This window comes from Chiloscyllium plagiosum, unplaced genomic scaffold, assembly GCF_037043375.1.
Source record: "Chiloscyllium plagiosum isolate Xiang-an unplaced genomic scaffold, Cpla_swu_hap1 HiC_scaffold_7, whole genome shotgun sequence".
Taxonomy (NCBI): Eukaryota; Metazoa; Chordata; class Chondrichthyes; order Orectolobiformes; family Hemiscylliidae; genus Chiloscyllium; species Chiloscyllium plagiosum.
In genome coordinates, this window is record NW_028270145.1 from 48,407,126 (window position 1) to 48,432,012 (window position 24,887).

Genomic DNA, 24,887 nt, shown 5'->3' on the forward strand with positions numbered 1-24,887 from the left:
GACCTCCATGATACCCTAAATGAAGATAGTAACCAAACTGCAGCCTGACAAGGGCACTGACGAGCTCCAATACGACTTCTAGGAATTTAAACTCAGCTAATTTACCAAGGCGATTTTGAATGCTTTTTGCAGCATTCATTGGCATCGTAAATCAAATAGATAGGATAGCAATAAATTAAAGCTCAACCATCCAGCAAATTCTCCCATGTTTCCCCCACGCCAATCCCCACTTTCAAGCAGCTTTGCACCAAAAGGAATATATTTAACTTCCACTTTTGCCTCTAATCTTGCAGATATCCACCCCTAATGGCATTATCAACTGACCAGCTCTCAACCCACTGAAAAGTGCATGACAAGCCCATTAGACCATCTTGGAATGAAACCCTGAAACGTAATTCTCATTATTTTTTAACACAGAACCTTATATTAAAGCTACAACTTTTATTGTTAAAAACAATTAGTTGTGAAATAATGTTTCAGGATACTGCACCTAAGAATTTCAAAGACAAATATTTAAATATTTGAACATGACTTCAAACAGGAGGTACAAGATTCTGAAAAATATATTTTAAATAACTATTTAATCTTATTAATAATTAGCATATACAATGTTCCTATCATTCCTCATGATAGGATTCCTCAAATCTATTCACAAATAAAAGTCCAATTTACATGAATCTACTTCATCAAAATTAATGCTCACTGCACTTTACAGCATATAAGCATTTACTTAAAATAAGCACCAATTTCATTAATAGCTGAAAATTAAGGCATACTCAAAATGTATTTTAATACCTGAAGGATCAGAATATAGACAGCAAGATTTTAAAAAAAATATTTCCTTACCGGTCTACTCTCTCTTTGAGAGGATGAAGATGATGATATACTCCTATGAGATGGAGTTGATATTTGGTGAGCAGGCGACATGTTCTTCTCCTCTGAGCTCATGGTTACTGATGGCGGTTTGATGTATGCAGTAACAGTTGCACTGTGGCCTTCAATTAAGCTATGAAGTTACCACTTGACTTATTTATGTTAACGAGCATTATTCCAATTAGCACTGCAGCCACAACCACTTTGGAATCCTGGAGCTCAAGTAACTTTCTGTTTACCAGTACAACCTATTTAGTGAAGAGAGAGAGAGAGAGAGAGAGAGAGAGAGAATGCATTGCATTAAACTAATAGACACAATTGTTTTCAGCCTGCATTTAGCAGTACAGCCAACCAATAAAAGGTAATCAAATCCAATTCAAAATGAACAACTTTATTTGCCACTAGCCATGATTGCACTGCCAGATTGTATTACCGATCACTGTAACTTGAACCATAATACATGAAAAATATTCTTTCCTCTAATTGTGAACGAAGACATCACAGCCTACAGATTACTCACCTTTAAAATGTAGTCATCAGCCAGCCTAAAGTGGGTAACTATTTGTCCATTTTTACCAATGACAATAGCTGCCTCACCATTGGTGCACTCTTTGAAGGTATGTTTGGGATTGTGGGGTTCTGGAATGCGCTCCCTGGGAGGGTATTTGAGGTGGGTAACCTCACAACCTTTTAAAAAAGGTACTTGGATGAACACCTGAGGTGTTGTAACGTTCGCGGCTGTGGGCCGAGTGTGGGAATGTGAGCTGGTGTAGGTTTTAGTGTATTTTTTGGTGGTACAGACTCAACAGCCAAAGGCCCTCTGCTATGATGTACAATTACGTAAAAAGTAGATGTTGACTATTAGAAAATAAATTGTAATATCGAAAGATCATTTGACCACTATTTTCGGTTATCAGCTTTCCGAAGCAGCTGAGAAATTATTATTACACTTACCCAGTGCAGACCTCATCTTTGCTCCATAAGTCCAAGCTATGCATTTGAACAGATAAGGCAAACAACTAGTTTAAGATTTTCAGTCATAGATCTGGCATGAGAACACACAGAACAAGTGGGTCATTTCTTATCTGTGAAAGCTGTTCACTATTTCAGGATCTTCCTGGAAAGCAAACGTAACTTCTAGGCTTCTTTGGTTTGCAGCAAGTTGTCTTCTTAAAATTCCATCTGACTTTCCTTCTCCCTCAGCTCCAACAAGAGTAAGGCAGAAGTGGATACTGCAGATGCTGGAAATTAGAGTCAAGATTAGAGTGGTGCTGGAAAAAGCAGGTCAGGCAGCATCCGAGCATCAGGAATAGCTGATGAAGGGCTTTTGCTAGAAACATCAATTTTCCTGCTGCGCTTTTCCAGCACCACTCTAATCTTCACTTCACTAAGAGTAAATTCAGAAACTACTCTGGACTAAATTGAGACCAGTCATTCAGTGCCTCTGCCACTCAAAACACAGCAATGGTGGCCTAGGGCAGATCAGATCATGTTGAATAGTGGGACAGGCTAGAATTTGCCCCACCACACATGGTGGATGCCCGCTCCTGTCCCTTACGTTTCCTCCCTTCCACTGCCCATAGTGCCAAACTACTTCCAAAGTTCTACTGTGGTCCAGCTTCTACATTGTACCTTTCGCCAGTTTCTCTGTAATCTCTCATACCCTCTCCAACTTTATCTTGAGACCAAATTCCAGGTTCTCTCAATCACTATTCTCATGGAACCACAGCCATCAAGAATCTCTTCCAAGCTTTAAATTCAGCTGTCGTTTAACATGACTCTGTCTCTTCAGGAGTATTCTCTCTCTCTCCTTCACGTCTGTTAACTACATCTCCTTCAGATGTAGTGTCTTGGAAACTACCATCCCATCTCCAATATCCAATTTCTTGTCCAAATTAGTTAAGCGTACTGTCGTCTTTCAAATCTGGCCCATCTCTTTCCAAGGACTCCATCTTTCTGTCTCTATCATCAAATTTCCACTCCTACAAAAGAATTAAAACAACTCTTCGGAAATTTATAAAAATCTCTGTGACAATGACAAAAGGAAAACCAGGCTTTCACAGTCTTCTTGACCTCCATCCATTCTTCACACCATTCTCTGCCAATGTGTGGAACAGCCCTTGCCTGATTCTAATTTATCTCTATCCATTCATGGACAGAGATTCACCTTCTCTTTTTGTTCCTGCCCAACTACCTTTATCCTTAACCCAACGAGAAAATGCTGGAAAATCTCAGCAGGTCTGGCAGCAACTGTAAGGAGAGAAAAGAGCTGACGTTTTGAGTCTAACTGACCCTCTGTTTCCATTCTGCTCCGTAATTTTATTTCATTTATTTAATTTATTTTTTAAAATATTTTTTCACTGTTCTGCAACTCTTTCAAAAAAAAATCAAGGGTCAGTTAGACTTGAAACGTCAGTTCTTTTCTCTCCTTACAGATGCTGCCAGACCTGAGATTTTCCAGCATTTTCTCTTTTGGTTTCAGATTCCAGCATCCGCAGTAATTTGCTTTTACCTTTATCCTTATCCCTACTTATTTCTTACCCATATATGTTTCTTCTTGATATAATCTGAAAACTTGCCAGGCACTTCCAATTGTGTCTTCCGCACAGAAGCATCACTGGCAAGATGGCTTTAATTGACCACCCTGAACCGCCCTCAAGAAAGGTGATGAGCCACCACCTTGAACAACTGCAGTCAATGTTGGTACAGCCAGTGCTATTAACGAAGGAGTTCCAGGATTATTATTCAGTAAAGGAAGAGCAATACAACTCCAAATCAGGATGGTGTGTGACTTAGAGGGGAACTGGCAAGTGGCAGTGTTGCAAATGTTTGATGCCCTTGTCCTACTGGGTGGTACAATTCGAAAGTTCCAGCCTCTGAATGGAACTTGCAGTCACAGTTTTAATATAATCAATGGTGACCTGCAGGATATTAATGTTGGGAGATTCAATTATGATAATGCCATGTTACATCAAGAGGAAATAGTTAGATTCTCTCTTGTTAGAGGTGATCAATGCATGGCTTTTAAAATTCATTCATGGGATGTAGACATTGTTGGCTAAGCCAGCATTTATTGCCCATCCCTAATTGTTGTCAACCATATTGCTGTGGAGTTGGAATCACACGGAGGCCATGTGAGATAAGGACAGCAATTTCATTCGCTAAAGGAAGTTAGTGAAACAGATGGATTTTTTCCAACAATTGACATTCATGAATATCATTAAGACTCTTTATTCCAAATTTGTTTTTGGAATTCAAGCTTTACCATCTGCCATGGTGGGATTCAAACTTGGATCCAAAGAATCCCTCCAGTGTGGAAGTAGGTCAATCAGTCCATCCAGTCTGTGGCCCTAGAATATTACCTGGATCTCTGGATTAATAGTTGAGCAATAATACAAATAGGTCAACTCACGCCACATAAATGTGGGAGGAATGTTACTTGCCATTGATTAGCTGGATGCTGATACTTGTGGCCATGGCTTGTTTCTCTATCTGAAGAGATATGAATGGTGATGGACTTGCTGCAATCAGTGAACTTCGTCCATACTAAAGCAGTCATTAATGAAGCAGAAGAAGAAATGTTGACATTTATGATTGTCTATCCAGGAGGACCACCTGTAAAGTCCTGTGGCGGAGATGACTGCCCTGCAAAAACCAAAACCATCTTTCCTTGTGTTAGCTCCTTGTGTTTGTCTGTGAAGAGATTTCCAAGATGATTACCACTGTTCTTTTGCAAGGGCTGCTTCATGCCTACCTGGTAAAAGGCTACTTTGATGGCAAGAACTCATTTCAAATCTGGAAGTCAGCGTTTTTGGAGCGTGTTTTGATCAAGCCCATAATGAAGTTTTAGAATGATATTAGTGGATGACTACGAATCAAGGTTAAATAATATAATTTTGATTGTACAATGACACTTTCCATCCATTTGCGAATGATTAAAAGTAAACAGTTGGGGTTATAACTGGGCAGATTGGATTTGCCCTCCTTTTAGGGGACAGCAGATACCTGGACAATTTTCCACATTATCTGGTTGATGCCAGTGTGATACCTGTAAAGGAACTGCTTGGCTGGAGCACCAGTAGTTCAGGCACACAAGTCTTTGATGCAAAACCAAGCAAAATCTTCACATCCACCTGTGCCTGCTGAGTTGCTCCATTAGTGAGTCTTGGAATTCAGCCAACTATTCCGAAGGTCAACCCCAATGGAAGAAGCAATGTCTAACCATCTGTTTCAATTGATACAATTCATGGATGGGGCCTCATATTTGGGCACAATTAAAGTGTGTGAAGGGAGGCAAAGCTTCGGGTATTGATATCATCAATAACAGTTCTGTCTGCTGACATTTTGAAAGTAGTAAGTTATTCTTTTAACTTTTTCTTTCAAAGTCTATACGTTTATTTAGATAAGATTAATAGGTATAGAAACATAGAAGATAGAAGCAGGAGTGTTCATACAGAAGTACAAACCAAACATATGAAATAGAAGCAGAAACAGACAATTCATTCCCACTGCCACACAATAAGAACATGGCTGATTGAGGACTCCACATTTCCATTAACCTACAATGACTTTAGATTCCCTAGCCGAATAAGAACCAATCACCCTCAGTCTTAAAAATACTTAATGACCCAGGCTCTACCACCTCTGAGACAGAGTTCCAAAGCTATACAAGCCTCAGGAAAAAAGAACCTCTCCATCTCTATCCTTTAAGGGAAATTCTTAATTTTAAAATGGTGCTGGCTAACCCACAAGAGGAAATATCCTTGTTAAGTCAATTTAGGATCCCATTCACTTTAATCAAGTCACTGCTTACTCTTCCAAGCACCAATGGAAACAAGCTTATATTGTCCAATCTATCCTAACAGCTTTTTCACTCCAGGTATCAGCCTGGTAAAGCTCCTTTGAACTGTCCCCATTGTATTTAAAACAAGGAAACCAAAACTGCACACAGTATTTGAGATGTGGTCTTACCAATGCTCTGTATAACTGAAGCATAACATCATTACTTTTATGTCCAATTCCTTTCACAAAGTATAGCATCCCATTCGCTTTCTTGGTTATGTGCTCAAACACCATTACATTGAAATCCCTCTACAATCTCAGAATTATGCAGTTAATTTTGGTTTTAAGTTGCACTCTTCCTTTTAATTCTTCCTACCAAAGTGAACAACTTCATATCTTCCCATCTCATAATCCATCTGCCAAATCTTTACTCAATTTGTCAATATCTATCTGCAATTTCCTCATGTCTGCTTCATAACATACTTTCTTAAGTGTCTTGGTTAATTTACAAATTTAGCTACCGTTCTGTCATTTCCTCCTCTAACTAACTGATGTAAATTGATAAAGTTGAGATCCCAGCATAGACATCTGTGATACACCGTTGTCATACCCTGCCATTCAGCAGACTGTTGTCCCTCAGCTAGTCAGCCAATCTTCTACCAATGTTGATATTTTACCTCCTTCCTATGAGCTTTGTTCTCTGCAATAACCTTTAATGTAGCACATTAGCAAATGCGTCCTGGAAATCCAAGTACAAAATGCCTATAGCCTCTCCTTTATCCATAGTGCATGTTTGCTCCTTTAACAGACTACAATAAATTGACTAAACATGGCTTCTCTTCAACAAAAGCATATCAACTCTTCCAGATGACTTCAAATTTTTCCCAAGTGTGTAGTTAAAATCCCTTCACTAATCAATTCTAAAACCTTCTAATGTCAAGTTAAATGGCCTAAATTGTCAAGATTTCTGCTTCCCTCCTTGAATAGTGGGGTCATATTTTGTATTTTTCAATCCAACAGAACCAGTATTGAATCTAGGCAATTTTGGAAAAATATCAACACAAAAGCTACCTCAATAGCCACCTCTTTTAAGATCACAGCTCCATCAGTTTGTTCAGTGCTACTTCCCTTATGATTTTAATTTTACTAAACTGGTCTCTCCCTTTAACCTCCTGGTTTATAGCTATCACTGGAAAGTTTCCGCATAGTGAAGATAGAAGCAAGATATTTGTTAATCTCATCCGGCACTTACTTATTATCTACGATTAACTCCTCCCTCACACTCTCCAGAGAACTAACACTGACCTTACTTTCTCATTTCCTTTCTAATCACCTAGAAACCCAGCTCAAAGTGGAGAGGATCTCCAAGCAGATCGCACATATCGACACAGACATCAAGTTTCTACAGAAATGCGGGAAAGCAGGAAAGATCCCAAAAGGATTACGGATCACGAATCCACTCAAGTCAACCTACTACACAGACTACATGGAGAGACTTTGCCACCGCACCTCTTGCAAACTCTTCAACCATCTCGAGGACCAACTGTACAGCAGGTGCCACAACCTTGAAAGTGAGATGGAGTCCACACTCTCTCCAACCGGCATCTCCAAATTGTAGAAACTCTCGTTATTCATTTTTGTTATTCCTAGCTAGCTTCCTCTCGTACTCTGGTTTCTTCCTCCTGATTAACCTTTCATAATCAATCATTCTCTATCAATCTTTATATTCTGATCATTCATCTCACCTGCCACACATTCATTGCAGTTATATGTTTTTTCCTTAAATCTAATACTTTCCTCAACTTCTTTCCCTAACCACAGATAGTGGATCCTCACTATGACATTTTCTTTATAGTAGATATATACTTACCTTGAGTATTCAGAAATATCCAAGAAGGAGAATGGACGTTTCGGGCATGAGCCCTTCTTCAGGGCCTGCTGCGCTTTTCCAGCAACACATTTTCAGCTCTGATCTCCAGCATCTGCAGTCCTCACTTTCTCCTATTCGGAAATACCCCCTTAAATGTCTACCACTGTGACTCTATTGATCTATCTTCTACCCGAGTTAATCAGTTCACTTCAGCTAGCTCAGCTTTCATGTCAAACAATTGTCCTGACGCAGGTTTCAAATACTAATCCTAGATTCCAATCTCCTCCCTTTCAAACAATGTAAAATTCAATCTTATTGTGGTTGCTAGTGTGAAGTAAGGCAAAGCTTCAGTTACATGGCTCGGTCTGATTAATACTTTTACAAGGTTATGAAAGAAAGCATTTTTTTCAAAGCAGTTTTCAAAATGAATGTGCTTTTATTTTTTACAATGCCTTGCTATTGTTATCATGAAACTCACTGGTTCTATTGTGCAAACTGGGGGAACAGGATGCATGGGGCCCATGGAAGGGGTATAGAGGGAGTATGAGGAGAGAGAGTGGAGGCAGGGACGTATCTTATGGGAATGGAGGTGGGCCTGCTAACCAGCCTACCTTGGCATGCGCCCACCTCCACAGCCGCCCAAAAGCGGTCTCTAGAGGCAGCAGGCAGATTCCATTCCACCCCCTGCCTCCTGGACTGAAAATCAGACTGCTGGGGCCCTCTCAGAGTAGACAGGTCAGCTGACTCTTGTATTGTAATGCAACATTTGTATCAGTGATACAAGAGAGTGCTAAAGAAATACCACCAGCAATGTTTCTATTGCATGCTCCAGATTCAAAGCGAAAAATATCAAGTGTATTTGTTTAAACCAGATCCACCAGCATTCAGGCAACACACTTGCAAAATCCACCACAATGGAGAGGGTACTGTGTTCGGATGGTTGAAAGATACCTCCTCTGCTTAGGATTTGTTTCTCAACTCTCATATGGGGTGGTGTTCCAGGGAAGGATGCAGGAAATGCTTCAGTGGCACTCTGACGCTCTCCCTGAAACATGGAGGCACCAACATTAATGACTGGGAGAAGTTTATTACCCATCATTCAAATGGTGATATTTAAATCAAGTTGCATCACGCTTTGCGTCCCGCTGCCTTTAATGATGAGGTGGAGTGATCACCTCAGCAAAAAGAAAAGGAAGAAATGTAGCACTCCGAATCACACTGCCACCTGGGATATTCTGTCCTGAGTGCTCAAAGGACAGACTGTTCAGCCCTTTGAAGGCCCATGACAGGAACTCGCAACCTGGTGTAGATGTCATCTTGAAACCAAGGGATACCAACACCTGATTAAGTGCAACAAATAGTCTTCTGTTATGCAAATTCAGCACCCATGCTTACTAAGAAAATAGGATCCAAATTCTTAAGGCAAATAGCAACAGAAGTCATTGAAAATTCCTCTCTGTTCAATGCAGTTCAAAACCAATCACCACTGGCAGCACCTCAAATGTTTTATAAACATTAAAAGCAAAATTTGTTTGAGACACGCATTTGATTTGTCTATCAGTACCCAAGAACAATTTGTCCAAGTATTCCTGTACTGCTGGGGTAATTACCAATTTTAAACCTATGTAGTAACTGTTCTTTTATGCACAGCTTCAGCATGATCCAACAGTTGGTCACCTAATTTTTTTTTTTACACATAATTGTTTACTATATTCAAAGGCATAATCAATAACTTGCACTTGGGTAAAGCTTCTTATACAAGAGAGATGGTTTGCACCTTAATAAGTTAGGGACCAGCATTCTGGCAGGCAGGTTTGCAACTGCAACACAGCTACGTTTAAACTAAGTAGCGGGGGGGAGGGGACAAACTGGATGTTTAAGAAGGAAATTGAAGGGAAAGTTAGAACAAGGGAAGTCAAGAAAGACAACGGTATCAATGAAGCAGAAAACTCAAAACGGGATCATGGTGTAAGGTTGAGTGAAATAGGAGTTGATGGGAAGGGTGAGGGCAGTAATAAATTAAAAATACTATATATGAATGCATGAAGCATTAGAAATAAGATGGATGAGCTGGAGGCTCTTTTGGAAATTGGCAGATACGATATTGTGGGGATAACTGAGACGTGGCTTCAAGTGGACAGGGCCAGGGAAATGAATATTCAAGGCTACACGTGCTATCGTAAAGACAGACTGACGGGCAGAGGGGGTGGGGTGGCCATGTTGGTAAGGGATGATATTCAGTCCCTTACGTAGGGGGACCTAGAATCAGGGGATGTAGAGTCAGTATGGATAGAGCTGAGAAATTCTAAAGGGTAAAAAGAACCTCTTGGGAGTTATCTACAGGCCCCCAAACAATAGTATGGATGTCGGATGGAAGTTGAATCAGGAGCTGAAATTGGCTTGTCGCAAAGATGTTACTATAGTTGTTATGGGGGATTTCAACATGCAGGTAGACTGGGAGAATCAGGATGGTATTGGACCTAAAGAAAGAGACTTTGGGGAGTGCGTCCGAGATGGATTCTTAGAACATCTGGTGCTGGAGCCTACCAGGGAGAAGGCAATTCTGGATCTGGTATTGTACAACGAACCAGAATTGATCAGTGACCTCAAAGTGAAGGAGCCATTGGGAAGTAGTGACCATAATACAATAAGCTTCAATCTGCAATGAGAGGGAGAGGGTACAATTGGAAGTGACAATATTTCTGTTGAATAAAAGGGAACTATGGAGCTATGAGGGAGGAGCTGGCCAAAGTTCAATGGTACAATACTTTAGCAGGGATGACAGTGGAGGAACAATGGCAGATATTTCTGGGTATAATGCAGAAGATGCAGGATCAGTTCATTCCAAAAAGGAAGACAGATCCCAGGAGAAGGCATGGGTGGCCGTGGCTGACGAGGGAAGTTAAGAAACATATAAAATTAAAAGAGAAAAAGTATAACATAGCAAAGATAAGTGGGAAAACGGAGGACTGGGAAGCTTTTAAAGAACTAAGAAAGAAATACGCAGAGAAAAAATGAGGTACAAAGGTAAACTGGCCAAAAATACAAAGGAGGATACTAAAAGCTTTTTTAGGGATGCGAAAGGCAAAAAAAATGGTTAAGACTAAAATTGGGCCCTTGAAGACAGATACAGGGGAATATATTACGGGGAACAAAGAAATGGCAGAAGAATTGTGTTCACTGGGGAAGACACAAGCAATCTCCCTGAGGTAACAGTGGCTGAAGGTAACAGTGGCTGAAGGACCTGAACTGAAGGGAATTTATATTTGCCAGGATTTGGTGTTGGAGAGACTGTTAGGTCTGAAGGTTGATAAGTCCCCAGGGCCTGATGGTCCACATCCCAGGGTACTGAAGGAGGTGACTCGAGAAATCATGGATGCTTTGGTGATTATTTTCCAGAGTTCGATAGATTCTGGATCAGTTCCTGCGGATCGGAGGGTGGCTAATGTTGTACCACTTTTTAAGAAAGGTGGGAGAGAGAAAGCAGGAAATTATAGACCAGTTAGTCTGACCTCTGTGGTGGGAAAGATGCTGGAGTCTATTATAAAAGGATGAAATTACGACACATCTGGATAGTAGTAACAGGATAGGTCAGAGTCAGCATGGATTTATGAAGTGGAAATCATGCTTGACTAATCTTCTGGAATTTTTTGAGGATGTAACTATGAAGATGGACGAGGGAGATCCAGTAAATGTAGATGTAGTGAACCTGGACTTTCAGAAAGCTTTTGATAAAGCCCCACATAGGAGGTTAGTGAGCAAAATTAGGGTGCATGGTATTGGGGGCAAAGTACTACCTTGGATTGAAAGTTGGTTGGCTGACAGGAAACAAAGAGTAGTGATAAACAGCTCCATTTTGGAATGGCACGCAGTGACCAGTGGGGTACCACAAGGATCAGTGCTGGGATCACAGCTTTTTACAATATATATTAATGATATAGAAGATGGTATTAGTAATAACATTAGCAAATTTGCTGATGATACCAAGCTGGGTGGCAGAGTGAAATGTGAGCAGGATTACAGGGTGACCTGGACAGGTTAGGCGAGTGGTCAGATGCATGGCAGATGCAGTTTAATGTGGATAAATGTATGGAACAGGAAAGCAGATTACAACCTAAATGGAATCAATTTAGGTAAAGGGGCAGTACAAAGAGATCTGGGTGTTCTTGTACACCAGTCAATGAAGGTAAGCATGCAGGTACAGCAGGTAACGAAGAAGGCTAATAGCATGCTGGCCTTCATAACAAGAGGGATCGAGTATAGAAGCAAAGAGGTTCTTCTGCAGCTGTACAGGGCCCTGGTGAGACTACACCTGGAGTATTGTGTGCAGTTCTGGTCTCCAAATTTGAGAAAAGACATTCTGGCTATTGAGGGAGTGCAGCGTAGGTTCACGAGGTCAATTCCTGGAATGGCGGGACTACCTTTCGCTGAAAGACTGGAGCGACTGGGCTTGTATACCCTTGAGTTTAGAAGACTGAGAGGGAATCTGATTGAAACATATAAGATTATTAAAGGATTGGACAATCTGGAAGCAGGAAACATGTTTCCGCTGATGGGTGTGTGCCGAACCAGAGGACACAGCTTAAAAATACGGGGTAGACCATTTAGGACAGAGATGAGGAGAAACTTCTTCACCCAGAGTGTGGTGGGTGTGTGAAATGCTATGCCCCAGAGGCCCAGTCTCTGGACTCATTTAAGAAAGAGTTGGATAGAGCTCAAGGATAGTGGAATCAAGGGTTGTGGAGATAAGGCAGAAACAGGATACTGATTAAGGATGATCAGCCATGATCATATTGAATGGTGGTGCAGGCTCGAAGGGCAGAATTGCCTACTCCTGCACCTATTGTCTAAAGACTGTCCTCTGTTTCAACAAAAGCAAGCCAATTTCAGAAGCTTTTCAATGTAAACCACTAAAAGCTGAAGAAAATTATTTCATCTGTACAGCGACCAAATGGTGTGGATCAGTTTTGGGAAATCAAGTATGATACACAAACACAGACTGCACAAACCAAATTCACTTACCTTCTGGAGAAGCAGATTTCCCTCACCGACACCAGAAATTGACCAAACCAACCACAAGGCCCCTCAGAGTGTTCAAGGCTGGGACTGGTACTCAAGACCCCATCAGGAGCACTCACTCACCGTCCGAAGCAGCAGATGTCCCTCACCCAGGAAATGTGGGAGACATACTGGACTTCAGGTGTGACTAAAACTCCAAAATTTCAAGCTCTCCTTCCCCCAGTTTATACCTGGCAAATGTCCAAGCCATTGAGAACAAAATGGATGAACTTAAAAGGACTCAACTTCTAGATGGAATTGAGGGACCACTGTGTGCTGTTTTACAGAGACATGGCTCACTCCTGCTACAATCACTGTGCCTTACAACTGGAGGGTTTCTCAGTTCACCGAATTGACCGCTCGGTGTACTTGGGCAAGGCAAGGGGCGGTGGGATCTGCTTCCTGATCAACACCTCCTGGTGCTCATACTTAGGTGAGTCACTGCTCCCCTAACCTGGAGTATCTAACAGTAAAGTGTCATTCCTACTACCTGCCACACAGTGTCACCTCTGCTATCGTGGCAGTGGCCTACATCCCACCCCATGCAGGACTGAAGTGTGCATTTTACACGGTATACATTGCTACAAAGAGATAGAATATCCTGAGGCCTTATTCACCGTAACCAGTGAATCCAACCAGGCCAACCTCAAGAATGTGCTACCCAAATACCATAAACATGTCTCTTGTCCCACTAGAAAGCTGAACATCCATGACCACTGCTACACAAACAAAGATACCTACCACTCCTCGGTCCTCACCTTGGAAAATCAGACCACAATGCTGTAATTCTCCTCCCGGCTCACAGGCCGAAATTGAAGCATCAGGACCCAATATAGAACGCAGTGCAGTGTTGGTCTGAAACAATGGAAGGGATTCTGTGGGGCTGCTTGGAATCGATGGACTGGTCCATATTTAAGAACTCAGCAGCCAACCTAAAGAAGTACGCCATTACTGTTACAGACTTCATTAGTAAGCGTGTAGACGACTGTGTATCAAAGTAGTTAATCCAGATGTTCCCAACTGGAAACTATGGATGAGCTGGGCGATCTGCTCCCTACGAGGCATTCAAGTTGGGCGACCCTGACCTGTAAGGAAATCCAGGTACAACCTTCGCAAGGCCATCAGGGATGCCAAGAGGCAACACCAAACAAAGCCAGAGACTTAGACTAACCACATAGCTACCCGTCAGTTATGGAAAGGCTTACTCTACATAGCAAGCTCTAAAATGAAGTTGAACAGAATTACAAACAACATTAATCCTTACCTGATCCGCTCAAAACATTCTATGCTCACTTTGAGCAGAAATACAGTGAAACAATGTCACCTGTCCAGTGAGCCTGGGTTGCACCTGTACCCATGGTCGCCGCTGAAGGCATTCGAGGTGTCTTAAGGGTGAACGAATGGAAAGTGACCGGCCTAGACGGAGTACTCGGCCATGCACTCAGACCCTGTGTGGTCCAGCTGGCGGAAGTATTTGCAGACATCTTCAACTGCTCCTTACAACAATCCCCTCGCTTCAAGACGATCATCCCAGTGCCAAAAACAAAACTCATGATCGTGCCTCAACGACTACTATCCGGTGGCTCTGACCTCTGTAATTATGAAGTTCTTCAAGACCTTGGTCATGGGTCACATCAACTCCAGCCTCCCAGTCTGCTTCTATTCCCTGCAATTTCCCTACTGATATAACAGGTCCATGGCAGACACCATCTCCCTGGACCTACACTCATCCCTGGAACATCAGGACAACAAAAATACCTACGTCAGGCTCCTATATATTGATTACAGCTCCGTCTTCAACACCATAATTCCAAACAAACATCTCCAAACTCCTGGACTTCGGTCTCTGCTCCCCCCTCTCTAACTGGATTCTCAACTTCCTGACCTTCAGACTGCAGTCAGTAAGCATAGGCTTACACATCCTCTCCAAGATAATCTTGAATACTGGCACCCCGCAATACTGCCTACTCAGCCTCCTACTATACTCCTTTTACACACACAACTGTGTGGCCAAATTTCACACCAACTCCATTCACAAGTTTGCAGATAACACTACCATTGTAGATTTAGTCTCGAATAATGACGAGATGGGTACAGGAAAGAGATAGAGTGCTTAATGGCATGGTGTAATGACAGCAATCTCTCCATCAACATTAGCAAAATGAAGGAGCTGGTTATTGACTTTAAGAAGCAGAGTGGAGGGCATGCCCTGTCTATGGTGCTGTGGTGGAGATGGCTGATAGTGTCAAGCTCCTGAGAGTGATAATCACCAACAATCTATACTGGTTCACCCACATTGACACTACATTCAAGAAAGCACAGTAACACCTCTACTTTTCCAGGTGGCTAAAGAAAATTGGCATGGCCAGAAAGACACTTGCAAATTTTTTTTATAGATGCACCATAGAAAACATTCTATCTGGATGCATCACAGCTTGATATGGCATCTGCTCTTTGAGACTGAAAGAAACCACAGAGAACTGAACACAGCCCAATCCATCACGCAAACCAGTCTCCCATCCACTGACTCCATCTATACTTCCCGCTGCATTCAGAAAACAACCATCATCATCCAAGGCCCCTCCCAACAGTTATACTCTCTTTCATCAGGCAGAAGATATTAAAATGTTTGTATACAAATTTAAGAACAGTTTCTTCTCAGCTGTTATCAGACTTTTAAATGGTTCTCTTTAATGTTAATCTTTCTCTGCACCTTCTTGGCAGCTGTAATACTGCATCCTGCACTCTGTTCGGTTACCCTGCCACACTTGTATAATACAATCTGCACACAAGACAACACTTTTCACTGTATCACGGTACACGTGACAGTAATAAATCAAATCTGTTCACACTGCTGCACAAAAACATTGTTGCAGAGGCTGATGTTTTCAAATAAAAACTCATTAAAAGACAAAGACAGACTTCAGTATATAATTGTAATATTTTTAAAAAAAACTATAGTTTCAAGCCTAACATTAAATATGTCAGTTACTGATCAAAAACGAAAACAAAATTTCTCAGAAAAGACTTTCAGGGGTTTCTGGGAGCCCTGTAGTCAGATTATATGGTGTTGAATTTGTATAATCAAAATCATCTATAAATGTAGATGCTGTACAGTACTTGGGTCTGAAAAGGTTTACTTATGAATAATACATGATTCACTGTAATGATTTCACAGTCACTCGAGAGAGAGAGAGAGAGAGAGAGAGAGAGAGAGAGAGAGAGAGAGAGAGAGAGAGAGGCGGAAAGAGTACACATGTCACCTTTACAGTTTGCAGCAGTGCAATAAACAGCTGATTATTTACTTGACCCAACTCTTGGAGATCTTCACTGGTTAACTGAAGAGATGGTTTCTCCTCATCTGGTACAAACCTCAAGATGCTGGCAGGAATGTTTACAACAATGTCTAATTAAAATTTATAATGGAAGAAGAATACACAAAAAAAAGGACATCAGGCACCCAAGTTGCACACACAAGTATACATGAACCCAAGATTTCTAATAAGTAGTAAATGGCTGTGTTTCTTAGTTATTTTAAGAACAATGACTAACAAAATTGTTAGTCATTACTGTGAGCAATTAAATGGTGACACAAAAGTGCATCATCTGCATGTCGCATCATGACCTGCCTTCTCTGTTCACTAACTGCAATGCAAAGGTCAGTTACCTCCATTTTATTTTTGGATCTGGGAGGTGGGAATTGAAGAATGAAGGGGAAAATGGAGAAGGGTTGTTGCAATACTTTAGACCCATTACAAATACTAAACATCCCAAAACATGCTATTTTGTAAGAAATTAAGATTGCTGGGATGTTTTAATAAATTGGCATTATAATAATATGCTTCTTATAAATATTCAATGCTTTCATGTTAGTCTGCAAACGATCAAGTTCCACATTCTATTCCTGGTCATGATACAAGCGCTCATTGCAGTTCAGGTTTCCAGAGGTGATGCCAACTTTGCTAGTGCTTCCTAAATTTCAGCAGTCAGTTGATAACTTGAAATAAGTGTTGAAATGTCAGCAATACATGAAACATTCATGATATATATTCCCTTAACATCCTTGAAATAAAGCCAGCAGAACATTTTAGTAAACATCAACGATAATGTTAATGAGGCCATGGGCGGAATTTTAACTGTGATGGCACCAGGGTGTTGCTGCACCCACTTACAGTCTCATACTTTTAGCTGGCTCCCCCACAATTTTAATTAAAACTTCAAGTGCTGGAGGTGTGCACAAGAGACATGATCATGCAGTAGGGAAGCTTTTCAGAGATGAAACCTGTCTTTAGCTGACAATGTGGCAGCTATGAGTAGGTGTGAAAATAATCTCCCGGCCAAACAAGGTGACCCTACTCCATGGCCACAACTTCCCTGACCAACACCATTATCATTAACATAAGACTTGAGAACACAAGAGTTGCAAGGGTGGTTTTCAAATTTAAACTTCATTTAGAAACATTTCACATTGCATCAGTATTATTTTATGCATGTGTGCATCACCATTATTACTGAGATTAGCTTAGAGCACTAAATACACTGGCACACATTGATGATCCCAGCATCATTGATTCCAGCCTTCTACGGATTCCATTCACACCACATGATATCAAGAAATTGCTAGAGACACTGGATACCACAAAAGCTTTGTGCTCAGATGAAATTCTGGTACTGAAGACATGTTCCTGAATTAACTATGCCCCAACGTAGCTAATTAGTGCATTGTCAGGCTACCAAGCAGGAGTTACAGAGGAATCACCTGTTCATTGGCATCCAATTTCGGTTTCACCAGGGCCACTCAGTTTCTGACCTCATTACAATCCTGTTCAAAATACAAAGGAGCTAATCTTCAGAGAGGAGGTGAAGTAGTGACTGGTCTTGACGACAAGGTAGCATTTAGAAAAGTGTTGCATAAAGGAGCCTGGGCAATTCTGGAGTTAATGGGGATCAGGCAGAACAGTCTCCACTGGCGGGGGTCATACCTGGCACAACGGAAGATGATTGAAGTTATTCCAAGTTGATCACGTTAACCTCGGGACATCTTGGCAGGAGTTCCTCAGTGCAGTATCGTAGGCCCAACCACCTTCATCAATAACCTTTCCCCAATCATAAAGACCAAAAGTGGAGACGTTCACTGATGACTGCACAATATTCACCACCATTCCTTACACCTCATATTCCAAAACAGGCTTGCACTGATAGGTAGCAAGGAACATTTAAGCCACACGTGCCAGGCAATGACCATCTCCAACAAAAGACAATCTAATCATTGCTCCATGACATTCAGTAGAATCGCTATCACTCAATCTCCCACTAATCAACATCTTGAGGATTACTATTGATCAGAAACTGAACTGCCTAGGCTAGTGGCTAAAAGAGCAATTGAGAGCCTAAAGAATTCTGTGGTAATTCACGTTGTCCCCTCAAATCCTGTCCAACATCTACAAGCACAGATCAGGAGTGTAATGGAATATGTCCACTTGTAGTTCTAGCAACACTCAAGACATTTGCCTTGACACAAGTTAAAACATCCCAGTTGATTGGCACTCCACCCACCACCTTAAACATTCACTCCCTTGATTAATGACACACAGTGGCAGCAGTGTGGACCATCTACAAGATCACTGCAGTAACTCACCAAAACTCCTACCATCTTCCAAATTTTTAAAAACCTAAAAAGGACAAGAACAGCAAATGCATAGCAATGGTACCACCCGCAAGTTCCCCTCTGAAGCACACACTATCCTGTCCTGGAACCACATTCCCTCACTTATAATGTCACTGGGGCTCCCTTCCTAAAAACCTGGGGCTCCCTTCCTAAAGGCACTGTGGATGTCCCCACAGGCCAAAGATTGCAGCAGCTCAAGGCAGCAGCTCACTCCAGCACCTTCAAGGGGGAAATTACTGGCCTTGCCAGTGACACACCCATCTCAAATAAGCAACAGCAAAACAACAGATGGTGACAAGGGAGTTTGGGACATTTCATTATTGCGGAAGAAACAACGTTTTGTCCTTGACTTCATCCTTTTTTGAAGGTTTATATTCATGCATGCTGTAGAGCTCAACACTGTGCAATTTGACTAAACATGTAAGATGCAAAAGGACAGTTGTCTATGTATTGTAAAGGGTATTGTCCAATGTCATTCTCAGTGGAAGTAACTGACATGCTCTTGGTGAACCTGAAGCCCTGTAAGGACTGCAACCCAATACATGTGGACAGCACTGACACCACCGTTCTGACATCTCATTTTGTTATGTTTAATATTCCTGACACCATAAATCACACCCACCCATCATCATCCAAATACACACCCAGGATGCCAGGCCTTCCCCAACTTCACTGCTCCGTACTCCCGATCTATTGACTCACTCTTGACATTCCGGAGTCTCCAGTTAAGCTCTTTGAGGAGAAAGTAAGGTCTGCAGATGCTGGAGATCAGAGCTGGAAATGTGTTGCTGGAAAAGCGCAGCAGGTCAGGCAGCATCCAGGGAACAGGAGAATCGACGTTTCGGGCATAAGCCCTTCTTCAGGAATGAGTTAAGCTGCCAATTGACCCCTTGTGTTGCAGAGACCAGGGGAAACCGCTGATCTCTCATACCTGCAGAAAGCCAACCATTCCTTCCAACAAACCAGAGGGGGTGTGCCACAAGATTCTCATGTCCCGCTGAGTGTATTAATGAGTATTCCTGGCACACAAACGTTTCACAAAATAAGAAACCACCACATGTTGGTGAGAGGCCTGACCGTGCCACAAATGAGCCTCTGACAAATCTCTATTTTTGAGCTCACCATCTGGAAATAAAATTTTCAGCTCCCCCCACATATCCTGCTCAGGTGGGCCCCAGAAAAGCCAATGCAAGTAACTATTTTCAAAGCACAACTTCAATCAAAAACATGACAGAACAAGCTAACGAGCTGCCTGATCAGGCTTTCCCAGAAATGATGAGCATCCAGACCACAACCAGAGGCTTCCTGCTCATTTGTTTTTAAACAGAACGATGTACATCTGTAGAATGTCTAGGAAATAGCACGAACTCAGCAGTGAATACACTACCTTCTGACATTCCTTTTCCACAAGGTTAATGAATGTGGCATTTCATTCTGCATCAAAGACAATTCTGATACTGCACATTTATGCTGCTCTGCTCAGCAACTATAGGCAAGCTGAGTCATCCACAATCCATCAGTAAGAATGTCCTAGCGAATGCTGATACAGCACAGCTCTCTTAGCAATTCAGGAAACAAGTGTATCTTTGAATATTGCCTCACCCTTATCATCAAGCATTCACAAAGTTTAACTGTTCTGAATAAATATCCAGAAGGCATCTATTTAAAATTGGAGGCTGACTCTTTATGTGATGACTCACTTGCATCAACAGTTTATGGTTGGGTTTTAAAAAAGCTTGCTGTCTACATGATGCAAACACCCTATATGCCACCTTCCCCTTACCCCAGCAAAAAATTCAAAACCAAACATACTATAGAACTGAATTATTTCAAAGTGGTCTCAATATTATTCAAGCAGATGTGCACGACGAAACATTGGTCATCAGCTTGAGTGAGAATGACAAAGATTTTAAATTCTGAAGAAAGGGACTCCTACATTTTTAAACAAGTTGTTTCTTCCCTCGAAGCGCACAATTACAGTCTCAAATGAAAATGCAAGGCCTTTGTTTTGCCTTGTAACATTTAGGAATGCAGGTACTTTCAAGCAGGTCGTGTACCTACTGAGTCACTAGAACTGCTCCACACACTGCAAGCAGTTTATTGAAAATTATAAAGTATTCTAAATCATATCAAAACTGAAGACATTCATTGCACATAATAGAACTGTGCCAATACGTTAAAATATTAAATTGTTAAAGTCATCAACATTGTACCAAGGAACTGACTGTCAGGTAACGCAGTTTTCCTCTGAAATCATAGCTACAATTACTACTATTCAAACTTGCTCTGTTAATAAATCATTCATTTTTAATAGTCTATGTGTACCAATACCTGATTTTCAGTTCAACAGTCCATCTTCATAAAAACTTTAGCCTTCATCCAGACTCCAGTTATACAGGCCAAAAGCAATATCATTGAGATAGTTTCTTCAGCTGCTACATTTGCACAAGGATCATAAAGAATCTATCAATAATTGTACTTCAACCTACAGTTTTTCATGGGCCTTTAAATTCTGAATGAAGGGTGATCTCATTGAAGTATTTGGACTTCTTACAGGCTCGACAGGGAGTCAAAGCAAAAATTATGCTTCCCTTGGCTCTCACACCAAACAACAGTCTCAGGAAAAAAAAAGGGAAATCATAGAGGACTGAGATGAGGAGGAATTTTTTTTCACTCAGAGGTTGCTGAATCTTTGGAATTCTCAAACCCAGAAGGCAATGGAAGCTCAGTCGTTGAGTATGCTCAAGACAAGAAATTGACAGATTTCTCGATATTTCCAGACAGATATCAAGGGACACAGAGATAGTGCACAAAAAGATGGGCGGCACGGTGGGCACAGTGGTTAGCACTGCTGCCTCACAGCGTCAGAGACCCGGGTTCAATTCCCGCCTCAGGCGACTGACTGACTGTGTGGAGTTTGCACGTTCTCCCCGTGTCTGCGTGGGTTTCCTCCGGGTGCTCCGGTTTCCTCCCACAGTCCAAAGATGTGCAGGGTCAGGTGAATTGGCCATACTAAATTGCCCATAGTGTTAGGTAAGGGGTAAATGTAGGGGTATGGGTGGGTTGCGCTTCGGCGGGTCGGTGTGGACTTGTTGGGCCGAAGGGCCTGTTTCCACACTGTAATGTAATCTAATCTAATCTAATCTAAAGAGAAAATGGTATTGAGGTAGAAGATCGGTCATGATCGATTGAATGGCAGAGTAGGCTTGATGGGCCAAATCGCTGCTCCCATTTTCTATTTGGAAACATGTGGGGACACCTGAAAGAAAGGCCACCTAAGATTTCATAGTATACCATGAGTTAATCAAAATGTGGGAAATTAGGCAAATTGGAGTCAAAGGAATGACAGGGCAAAAACAAAGAATATCCTTGTGAAGACACGCGACTAAAGTACTAAATGAATATATTGCATCTTATTTCACTAGACAAGAGGCAGCTATTAATACATCTGTAAAGGAGGTGGTAACAATATTACTCAAGACTGGGGGAGGAACAAACAATAAGGTCTGGTGCTGCTCCTGGCCTGGGCCTCCACGCCATGAGCCCAGCAGAGCATCCTTGGCCTCAACCCAAACATAGTAAACTTTCTAGAGTACCAGACCTCAGTTACTGAGCCCTGATGTAACCCCCAACCTGGGCCCTGCTCACAATAAGAAATGGGAAAAGAGATGCTTAAAAGGTTAAAGTCCTCCAAGTACAAAAACATCCAGTCAGATGAGAAATGGGAACACGAGGAATAAGAGCAGGATTGGGATTTATAGTCACAGAAGCCTGCTCTGACAATCAATAAGATCAAGGCTTAACTTCTATTTCAATTGTATTTTCCATCACTATCCCTATATCCCTTAATTCTTTTAGTGCCCAAGAATTTATTGATCTCAATCTTAAAGACAGTTAAGTCTGGCAGAGAATTCCAAAGATTTACAGCTCTTTGAATGAAGAAATTACCCCTTATCCTGGAATAATGTTATTTAACTCTCAAAATAGTTGATACTTTGATTTTAATGCTCTTAAATGGTTTTTGCTTTACCATTTCTCTCATTCACAGATGAACGTGATCTATTTGCTAATGTATGGTGCCTTGTGTTGGTTGCCAAAGGTTCAGGTCTCCACACTGGCACAAACTTTTACAACTATGAGACTTTATAAATGTTGTGTTGTCAACTGTTTCTTTTAATTTAAGACAAAGCAGAATGTCCTGGAATTGGTAGGATGTGGGATCCCATGAAATCTATCTGGAGACAAGCTCATGTGATTTGGTTATCATGGGGCCAAATGCAAGTCTAGTATCCAGATTTGCAGGATACTGCTGGCCTCACAAAAGCACAATCTCACAAATAGACAGAGTCAGAGATTTGGGAAAAACAACCAAACACAGCTGCCTCTCTGCCAAGCCAAAGGTAAGGAGTGTGCTTGGTTTAACCACCAAGCAGAGCGTTGATAGGACAGATTCCTGTTTAAAGGGGCAAGGCTTCTGGAGATTTAAAGACCAATGAGTTACCATAGGGTTCCTTGCTATTGTAAATTCATTAGATTAAGCTTAGAAGATGGAGTGAAGGAACTTTACCTAACAAGGACAAAGCAATATTCATCCTGGTGGGGCAAGATCCTATGAAAGCCAGGAGGAGTTGGAGAATTTACGTATAAGAACACACCTCTGCCAAGAGTATAGTGTAATATATAAGAGTAGCTCAAAATTTTTGTTAAAATGTTAACGGGAAGTATCTTTTCTGTAATTTAGCATATTAGTTGCTGACTAAATAATCTTTAGTCAATGTTAATTTTAGTTGTTTTGTTACAGTCTCTTAAAATATGAGACCATGTTATATAACCCTATGCAATTGGGAAATTTCATTTCTTTTTAAAAAGAGATTCATCTCTAAAGAGATCATAGCAATATACTGAAGAGTGCCTTTACCCACTAGAACTGTATGACACACTCAATCTATTAAACGTTGTGTATGTGAATTCTGTCCTTTTTTTTATATTAACTATAAATTCCTATAGTCATACTCAAAATAGTTCTCAAATGAGGAATCTCAAGTGGGGAGGCGAAGAGAAGTGAAGTTTCCCTCAGGGCAGAGAAAGTTAGGGTAGATTTAATATCAATACCAACTAATTATCAACATCATTCAAAATTATAACAGCTATTATAACAGACAAATAAAAGGAAAAATTGGTCTGGTAAGCAGAGCACATAGATTTAAAGGGCATCAGTAAAAGAAACAGGTAGCAGACTTGCAGAACCACAGAAGTTTGATCGAGAATTCTAGTGGTAAACAAGAAATCAAAATATCCAAACAGAGAATGTCACTAACTCACACCAAGTCCCTAGATTATATGTGACTGAAGGTCTCTAGAAGCAATCTTACTTCAACATTTCGATAAGTTGTTTATGTACTTCAGAAGTTAATGTTTTTAAAGTATCTTCTGCTCCCTTCAGATGGTGGCCATCTTTCTGATTTTTAAGGAATGTAACAGAGAGTTATTAGTGCACGGTTTAAAACAAATGAGAAGTTAGGAATGTGTTCCCTAATTGATGTGGATCAGATTGCAGCAACACTTGGTAGCATCTCTATTGAAGCGTACCTTGAGATTATTAAAATCCAGCTCTCGGGTGAGAGGTAGAGGGAGGATTATGTGAACATACAAATTAGAAGTAGTAGGCACTCGGTCTTTTTAGCTGATTCCACCATGGATAACTCCATAGTCCTGCTTACCCAGCACCCCAATATTTGTCAAGAATCCATCTACCTACCTACACAGGCCTTAAAAATACTCAAAGGCTCTGCTTCAATTGACCTTCCATGACAAAGAAAAATCTTCACCTCTGTCTTAAATGAGCAATGTCCCTTTTTAAAGTGGCCCTTTGTTATAAATTCCTCCACAGGAGTAAACATCCTGTCCACATCCATAACGTATTTGTTTCAATCAAGTCACCACTTACTCTTCTAAGCTCTTACAAATCTAGCACGTCCAACCTTTCTTCATAAGACAACCCACACATTTCAGTTATTAATCTAGCTAGTAAGTCTTCTCTGAACTGCTAACTCATGTACATCCTTCATTAAATAAGATAACCAATCCTGTATTACAGTTCTTCAGATGTGTTGGCACCAATGTGCTGCACAACTGAAGCATAACCTCCCTACCTCTGTGGTCAATTCCCCTTTGTGATAACTGATGGTATTTTATTAACTTTCCTAATTATTTGCTGTATCTGCATCCAAATCTCTGGCAATTTATGCAGTAGGACACAAAGGTTTCTCTGGATCTCAGAGCTCCACAATCCCTCACAATTTATATAGGAGTTTAAAAATTCTTCCTACCAAAATGGACAATTTCACATTTTCCCAAGCTATACTTCATTTGACAAATTTCTGCTCACTTATTTAACCGTTTTATGTTCCTCTTTGTCTCATTATGTCCTCTTCACAATTTACTCTCCTGTGCCATCAGGAAATGTAGCAAGCATACCTTTTGCCCCTTCACCCAAGTAATTTAGCTAAATTGCAAATCAAAGACTCCATACTGATTTGCATGACAGACCAATCATTGCATCTTGTCAATGAGAAAATAACTTATTTATGCATACACTCTCTCCTCTTATCTAGCCAATCTTCTGTCCATTCCTAA

General features: G+C 41.1%; 1 protein-coding gene across 9 annotated transcripts in view; it reads right to left on the reverse strand.

Moving 5' to 3' along the window:
- Nucleotides 1–24,887, reverse strand: part of osbpl6 (oxysterol binding protein-like 6) — a 171,089-nt gene that overhangs the window by 103,023 nt on the left and 43,179 nt on the right. For 6 of the 9 annotated variants that reach the window (XM_043693527.2, XM_043693522.2, XM_043693523.2 and 3 more), the window contains one exon: nucleotides 847–1,121. In XM_043693527.2, the coding sequence (XP_043549462.2) occupies nucleotides 847–948 (102 nt within the window). In that variant the 5' untranslated portion in view covers nucleotides 949–1,121. Of the gene's footprint in view, nucleotides 1–846; nucleotides 1,122–4,316; nucleotides 4,519–7,525; nucleotides 8,016–20,582; nucleotides 20,604–24,887 lie in introns of those variants that run through there. The other 3 variants (XM_087988988.1, XM_087988991.1, XM_087988989.1) reach the window with 3 other exon arrangements.